At 45.3% G+C, this 8316-nt stretch overlaps 1 protein-coding gene across 1 annotated transcript in view; it reads left to right on the top strand.

The window, feature by feature from the left end:
• LOC126989809 (drebrin-like) overlaps positions 1–1103 on the top strand; it is a 1953-nt gene extending 850 nt beyond the window's left edge. The window contains exons 1-2 of the mRNA XM_050848421.1: positions 1–295; positions 361–1103. The exon at positions 1–295 is cut by the window's left edge and continues 850 nt beyond it. Coding sequence (XP_050704378.1) covers positions 432–1103 — 672 coding nt within the window. The 5' untranslated portion in view covers positions 1–295; positions 361–431. The remainder of the gene's footprint in view (positions 296–360) is intronic.
• The last annotated feature ends 7213 nt before the right edge of the window (positions 1104–8316 follow it).

Here is an 8316-nt window from a genome sequence, read left to right as displayed (position 1 = left end):
GCCAGGTGCGTCTTAAGAGACTCTGGTCCGGATCTCACGGAAGTCAGGTGCGAGTTCATCTCCTCTGATATAGTGTCTCCCGTTCCCGGATACGTGCTGTGTTCGTGGTGTTTCACACGGGGGTAAGGTTATGGGTATTTTCATGTGCGTTTGTGCACAGTGTTGTTACTTTCACCCCACTCGTGCCACTTGTGGGCGTCAGGCCGTGTGCGCCTCTTTAGTGTCAATTGGAAGTTAAGTCTTCCGCGGTTTTTTGTCGTCTATTTGCTTTGGGTCTGGTTTCTTCATCGCCTAGGTGTTTGTTAGATTCAGTGTTAGGATTTTGTATTTGACCAGTGGTTTGGTCTCTTCATCGCTTAGGGTTTTGTTAGATTCAGTGTTCGGATTTTGTGTTTAATCTGTGTATCTTTCTATTTTGTTTCCCATTCGGCATGTCTTCCATCCAGGAACTAGTTAAGCTCGGTCGCGAGCTTGGGTACGACGGCGACGAGTTGAAATCCTTTGTGTCCGATGAGCAGGCACGCCTTCGGGACGAACGCGAGTTGGAGAGACGAAACAGAAAAGAAAAGGAGGAACGGGAACGCGAGGAACGTGAACGTGAACGGGAACGCGAGGAACGTGAACGGGAACGCGAGGACCGTGAACGGGAGAGAGAGCATGCTCTCGCCCTCGAACGGCTGAAGCTCCAAGTTGCTGGCGGTTCGGCGGCCTTAGGCGTCCCTAGTGTCGACTTTGCTGCTCGTCCCAAGTTACCATCTTATCGCGAAGGTGAGGACATTGCCTCTTATTTTACCCGGTTTGAGCGAGTTGCTACCCTCCTCAACATTGCTAAGAGCAGTTATGCAGTCCACTTGGGAAGCCTACTCACAGGTAAGCTGGCTGAATTCTATACCACCTTGTCGGAAGAGGTCACAGGCGACTACAGTCAGCTAAAAGAAGCCATTCTGAAGCACTCCCATAGGACGAGTGATCACTACCGCACCGCCTTCCGCTCAGCCAAGATCAACGTTGGTGACACGTTCCAGCAATTCTCCACCCATTTGACTCGCCTTTTCGACCACTGGCTCAGCGCGAGCGAGGTAGACCACTCTTTGCTTCGCTGAAGTCCTTCATGATCCTCGATCAATTTCTAGCCTCTGTTTCCACAGAACTGCGGTTGTTCCAGAAAGAAAACAACGTTCAGACCTTAGAGGAGGCAGTAAAACGAGCCGATGTTTGGGCTTCAGCACACCACTCTTACCCACGCAACCCTGCGTCGGAACGCGGCAAACGACCATCCCTCGCCAAAGCCGCCTCACTAAAGGATTCGCCACCTACGCCACGAAAGACACCCTCGGTGGTTCGTTGCCATAACTGCGGTCAGAGTGGCCACATTAGACCTAACTGCCCTCAGAATCCTTATCTTTTTAAACAGAAGTCCAAGCCAGAAACATACAAGGAGTCTCCAAAACTTGGATTCTGCCGTTCCGGATCACCGTCTCGTCAGTATTACACCTCGGGCACCATCAACGGCTCTAGGGCAGTGTTCTTCAACCTTTTCTAAGATCATGCACCCTTCCGGGAGCTCTTGAAAAATTCATGTACCCTAGCGCCGTCGACAAAAAAAAAAAAAAAAAAAATCACATTGTTTTTTATTTTTAAGACCGAAAATATATAAATAAAAGTATTAGGTCTCTATTTTAAATATAAAAAATAGCTACTTGGTCCTAAACAATTATATAGGTGGTAACTGTATAATAAAACAGTATAATAATATGTATACCTTTTGTATTTCTATTTTTAAATGTACAAATAATGTGATTTTTCAAATGGTTTGAAAAAAAAATACAAATGGAATATCACATTGTATACACACAAGTTATAAAACAGCAAATTAAAAAGGTTTTATATTCAGTGGCTGGGTTGCTGCTGCATTGTTCCAACAATCTTTTCAAAGCGAGGTTTTATTTCACTTTCCAGTGCCCCCCTCATCAGAGAATCCACATCTTGTAACTGGTTTCGCTTTTTTGTTTTAATATCCACCAGATTAGAGAAGCCTTTCTCTGCCAGATATGTTGTTGGCATCCGCACTAGATAAGTCATGGCCATTCGTGCAAGTTCTTGGTACTCTGGAATTCCTAAAAGTGAGCACCAGAAATCTCCATAGTAGGAGAATTCATGGAATGATGACTTCTGTGCAAAATCAGTGGACAGTTCTAGCAAAGTAGGTGTCAATGATTCCAGATTGGCTAATCTGGTATTAGCTGAGACAAAGGGGTTCACAATCCACATACATTCTTCGAGTGCTCTTGCCTCTTGATCAGGGAAATAGATACTAAACTTCTTTTCCAGACTGTCCAGATGAAAAATAACAAAATCCTTAATATTTTCTTCCAGCGAAGGAGATAGCACTTCCCAGTTGCACTCTTTCAAGAACTGATCAAGGAAGGAGAAACTACCGAAGTCCTTAGTTTCAACTTTTCTTTCCATAACCCAATCTTTAACTTGAAAGCTTCAATCTTGCCAGTGACATCAAAAATATCCCCACCAAAGCCTTGAAGGGATAGGTTTAATTGATTCAGTTTCTCAAAGATAGAAGCCATGTATGATAATCTGGCAATCCAGTAGTTGTCCTGGAGCTTGACAGCCCTTTCGTCTTCTTCTGTCAGAAATACACACACTTCTTCTCTTAGTGTTAGAAATCTGTTCAACACTTTGCCACAAGACAACCAACGAACTTCTGCATGAAGTAGGAGCTTAGAAAATTCATCCATTTCCTTGCAAAGCTGTTCAAACATGCGACTCTTTTGCTTTTGCACGGATATTATTCACTATCTTTACCACATCACTGATGATTTCGTCAAAATCACTTTTCCCACATTTGACAGTAAATTCTTGGCAGCCAATGCCTCCCGATGTATTACAGTGAATAGAACAGCAGCTGGGAGCAACATCCTTAATTTTCTTAACAACACCTTTCTTACTTCCAACCATTGCTGCAGCCCCATCTGTGGTAACACAAGCACATTTTTCCAGCTCAGATTATTCTTGACCATAAACTCATTTATCTTGGTGAATATTTCCTCTGCTGTTGTCTGTACACCTAGTGGTAAACAAAATAGGAAATGTTCTACAATTTTCTTGGACTGACTGTCAGGAAAGCGGCAGTAAGCTAAAAGTTGAGCAACATTTACAATGTCAGTGGTTTCATCGAACTGCAAACCAAACCAGGGTGCTGCCCTGAGCCTTGTAAGTAGCTGATCCTTCAAATCTTCAGCGACTGCCACAGATCGACGTTTCATTGAGGAGTCTGAAAGTGGAATACTCCGAACCTTATCACGTGGTTTCTTGCCTCCATGAAGATGCTGGGCAGCTATTTCTAAGCATGGAAGAATGACTGTCTCAGCTAAAGTGAAAGGTTTCTTATTTTCATAAGTATATGTGCTATTTCCATTGATGTCATTAGAAGGACTTCTCTTCCTTTTCTTGATGGACCATAATGCTATCGAATGAGCGTTGTTTCTTTTTGAGTTCAGCTCGATTTTCTTCAAAGAACTCATTTGAATTATTTTTATGCTCACTGTGTTGCATTTTGATATGTGACAGTAGCTTTGAAGGTACAAGATTTGAATTTTATACTTCGCAGAACAGAAGAGACACTGAGTAGCTGGATAAGGATTCTGCTCCTCTTCATTTGGCAAATAAAATCCATACTTCACATAGTCATTATTCCACTTCCTTCGCTTTGATTTCAATTGAATGGACGTACTTGATGGATGATGCCTTTTTTGCTTGAAGCTCGTTTCACCGCCATTCTTCGGTGTTGGTAAAACTGATCCAGTTGGGTGATCTTCCTGTCCATTTTCATCACTTGTTGTTTGCCTTTTATCCAGTTCCTCAGGTCGTAGTTCATCAGTAACACCGGGTTTCTTGAAGTACTTGAGCAAAGCCATCTGCAGGAAAAAAACAAATTCTCCAATAAGCTTTGTTTTATTACAAATCTACCATGCTATATTCTGCCATCTCAGTATATTCCTGCATAATAATAATAATAATAATAATAATAATAATAATAATAATAACTACTCTAGTTTTAGCCTCGTCTATCCTGGTAAAATATCCTATGAGTGCCCCTGAAAATAATTATATAATGCACCCAGTCTGGTACTTCTCGCCGTCTACATGCCACAAACACAAATTAACTCATATTCAAGACATTGTGACATGTGTGGATAGGTGAATGGAAGGAAACACGACACGGGTATGTACTGTACATCAGAGTTAATTTCCGAGTATTTTCGTTGCTTCTTCAGGGAAAGAAGCAACAGCGAAATTAAATGAGAAATTGTCTGATCTGCATACCCGTGTTTCCTTCCATCCACCTATCATTATTTACTACTCACCAATATACGAGCGATTTTGAGTGGTTAAGTCGGGAGTCAACTTGACTGTGCGTCCGAAGGAACGTGAAGGTAGAATGAGGGTAGCACTGTACTGAGTGTATACCTCTACTACCAGCGCCAGTGACACGTCTAATACCAGTACACCGCCGCAGGACCGCAAGCTGCAATGTTGCCAACCCGTGAGGCGCGAATTGTGTCACAAAACCCGTCGTGAAAAGTACCTATACCAAATTCCTCATACTTTTCCCCACACTTTGGGGCAGTATCTGCCTATCTGGGGGGGAATGGCTCTTTATACTGTGTATAGTAACTATAGTTAATACTGAGTGTAATATACTAATATAATACACATATTTTTAATACTATAATCTCAATTTAAATTAATTTCTTACATTACACTTACAATTTTCTTCCTAAAACACCTTTTCGTAGTGTGCATTCTTGTACACACTAGCCTTGTCATGTACCCCTCCATGTACCCCATTATTTCCATGTACCCTTTGAAAAAAATCATGCACCCTGGGGTGCACCATGCACCCAGGTTGACTATCACTGCTCTAGGGTATCCACCATTGTTCGCGATACGGGTTGTTCAAGTGTCCTGGTATCCGAGGAGGCATTGCCGGACGCGGATATTTCCAACGGTAAAAAGGTTCGCTGCAGCGACTACTTGGGTCGTGCCGACTACTTCCCTGTGGTAAGATGCTACCTCCGGTGCCCCTATTTTGACGGTTGGGTTGATGCCATCAGGGCCCCACTTAAGTTTTGCACAGTGCTGGTAGGTAACATTGAGGGAGTACGTGCACCTGACGACCCAGACGTGACAAAGGCATGTGACGAACCTACACCCTTTTCGATTCCTTCCGACCAGGTTCCCGGGAAAAGTATTCAAGCTGTCCAGACCCGGGCCGCCGCCGCTCGTAAGATTCACCCCCTTGTACTTCCTCATCTGGAGCCCCTGGCTATTACTCCTCAGGACTTCTCTAAATTGCAGAGTTCGTGCCCTACTCTAGCGTCACATCGTAACAAGGCCACTACGGGAGAAGTAGAAGTCACTCGCACCGGCTCCACCTTCGGCTACGAGTTCTCGGACGAACTGCTCTACAGGGTTTGTCGGTCTTCACATCACAGTAACCAGCTGGGGAAGAAGTATCTAGTAGTCCCTGCGGAGTGCCGACGGTCAGTGTTGACAGTCGCCCATGAGAGTCCCCTGGCAGGACATCTCTCCCATCGGAAGACTGGCATGAAGATTGGAGAGCACTGTGACTGGCCAGGTATGTGGTCTGATATACGAACCTTCTGTAGGTCTTGTGACAAGTGCCAGCGTATGTCTGTTAAGGGACGCCTTAGGCCGGTCCCTCTTAAACAGCTTCCCATAATTACTGAACCGTTTGCTAGAGTAGCAGTTGATATTGTTGGCCCATTGTCTCCTCCCACATCAGAAGGACACCGTTACATCCTTACCTTGATTGATTTTTCTACCGGTTTCCCCGAGGCTGTTCCCCTTAAGGACATCACTTCCATCTTTACCGCCGAAGCCTTGTTGACCATATTTTCCAGAGTGGGTATTCCCCGTGAGATCCTGTCTGATCAGGGCACACAGTTCACGTCTCAAATGATGGCCGAACTGCACAGGCTTCTTGGAGTGAAGCCGCTCTTCACTACCCCTTACCATCCGAGTGGGAATGGAAGAATAGAACGTTTCCACTCTACCCTGAAGTCCTCCCTCCGGAAGCTGTGCTCTGACAAGCCTCGAGAGTGGCATCGCTATCTACCGGCCGTATTGTTTGCTTTGCGGGAGATGCCTAGTGACAGAACAGGATTCTCTGCCTTTGAACTCTTGTATGGAAGGGCTGTAAGGGGGCCAGTTTCAGTTCTACGGGATCTATGGGAAGACGGTAAGCTTTCAGAGGATGAAAGGTCTTGCTTCCAGTATGTCATCGATTTGAAGGACAAGCTGGCCGACTGTTCCAAGATCGCTGCCCAAAATTCCACCATTAGTGCCACCCGATACAAGACCTACTTCGATTTGAACTCGCAAGATCGTCAGTTCAAGCCTGGTGATGAAGTTCTCGTCCTTCTCCCTGACACTTCCAGTAAGCTATTAATGGCTTGGAGTGGCCCCTACAAGGTTCTAGAGCGTAAAAACAGGGTGAATTATCTGATCGATGAGAAGGGTAAAGAAAAGTTATATCACGCTAACCTCTTGAAGCTGTATCACAGACGCGCCCACATAAACCAAGCTACTATCCTAGATGAGCCTTCCATCCCTAGTGACGGACAAGATATCTGTGAAATAGCCTTCTCTCTGTCCCAGGGTGACTGTCTTGACCCGGCCGAGGACTTTCCGATAACCCCGGATGGCCGTGCAGACCGCGACGTCTCTGATCCCCTGCCTGCAGTAGGAGAACAACTCACTCCTGATGAGCAGAACGATCTCCTCTACCTCACGGACAAATTTAGCGATGTCTTATCAGAAATTCCAGGCTGTACCTCCACTATCGAGCACGACGTCAACCTTTGCTCCTCCGAGCCAATAAAGCCTAAACTCTATCCCATTCCTTTACATATCAGGCCTTTCTTCCAACAGGAAGTGGAACAACTTCTTAGTCAGGGAATCATCAAACCCTCAAGGTCACCTCATTGTTCCCCGGTCGTTATGGTAAAGAAGACTTCTGGCAGCTACCGCCTTGCCGTGGACTACAGGGTATTGAATTCCATGACTATATTTGACGCGGAGCCAATCAACACCATCACGGAGGACCTTCACAAGTTTTACGGTAGTAAGTACTTCTCTGAACTAGACTTAACTAAAGCTTATTACCAGGTACCTCTGACGGACCGAGCCATGGCACTGACGGCCTTCCCTACACATTTGGGACTAATGGAGTTCTGTCGCCTCCCTTTTGGACTCGTCACAGCATGTGCAACCTACATTAGGCTCATGCGAATCGTCCTCGCCGGTCTGGAGGGAGTCACCTTCTACTTCGACAACATCTTCATATTAGGTTCAACTTGGGAAACCCACCTGGACGCCCTCCACGCTGTCCTCCTCCGTCTCAGACAACATGGACTGACGGCCCGACCTTCAAAATGCCGATTCGGGTTTACATCCATCCAATATCTAGGCTTCATTGTGGACGGTAACACACTACGGCCTCAGGAAAGTAAAGTATCTGCCATATCTTCAGTCACACCTCCTACAACTAAAAAGTTGCTTCGCTCCTTTCTAGGCATGATATCCTTTAACCGAGTCTTCATACCTCAGGCATCCTCCTACACCAGTGGACTCTCCGACCTCCTGCGGAAAGAGAACCCCGAACCACTGGTATGGTCAGATGAGCTGCGGACCTGTTTCGAACAACTCAAGTTAGCACTGCACTCTCAGCCAGTCCTCAAGTTGCCTGACCCGTCACGTACCTTCGTTTTACGGACCGATGCATCAAATCAAGGTTTGGGCGCTGTGTTGTTGCAGTACGTTCAGGATTATCCGCACCCAGTAGCTTACGCTAGCAGGAAGCTCCTAGACAGAGAACGCAGGTACGCTACAATTGAAAAGGAATGCTTAGCCGTCATCTTTTGGATTAAGCATTTTGACTACTATCTGCGGGGCAAGGAGTTTGTGCTTGAAGTTGACCATAAACCTCTCGTCTACTTGACCCACTTCAAGGGGAATAATGATCGTCTCCTTAGATGGGCACTTTGTCTTCAAGGGTATCGATTCAGGGTTGTACACATTCCTGGGAAGGATAATATTGGAGCAGATTTCTTAAGCAGATGTTAGTTATTGTGGGATGCTACATAAATCAATGGGTTTCTTTTACTGTTGAATCTCTTGGTTTGGTTCTATGGTTTCTCTTATGTCGGTTTGGTTTAGGTATTATTCATTCATATGAGCTAGGCTATATTTGTCTTCCGATTTCTAGCTCGATAC

Source organism: Eriocheir sinensis, unplaced genomic scaffold, assembly GCF_024679095.1.
Source record: "Eriocheir sinensis breed Jianghai 21 unplaced genomic scaffold, ASM2467909v1 Scaffold1308, whole genome shotgun sequence".
NCBI lineage: Eukaryota > Metazoa > Arthropoda > Malacostraca > Decapoda > Varunidae > Eriocheir > Eriocheir sinensis.
This window is presented reverse-complemented; position numbering and strand designations above follow the sequence as displayed.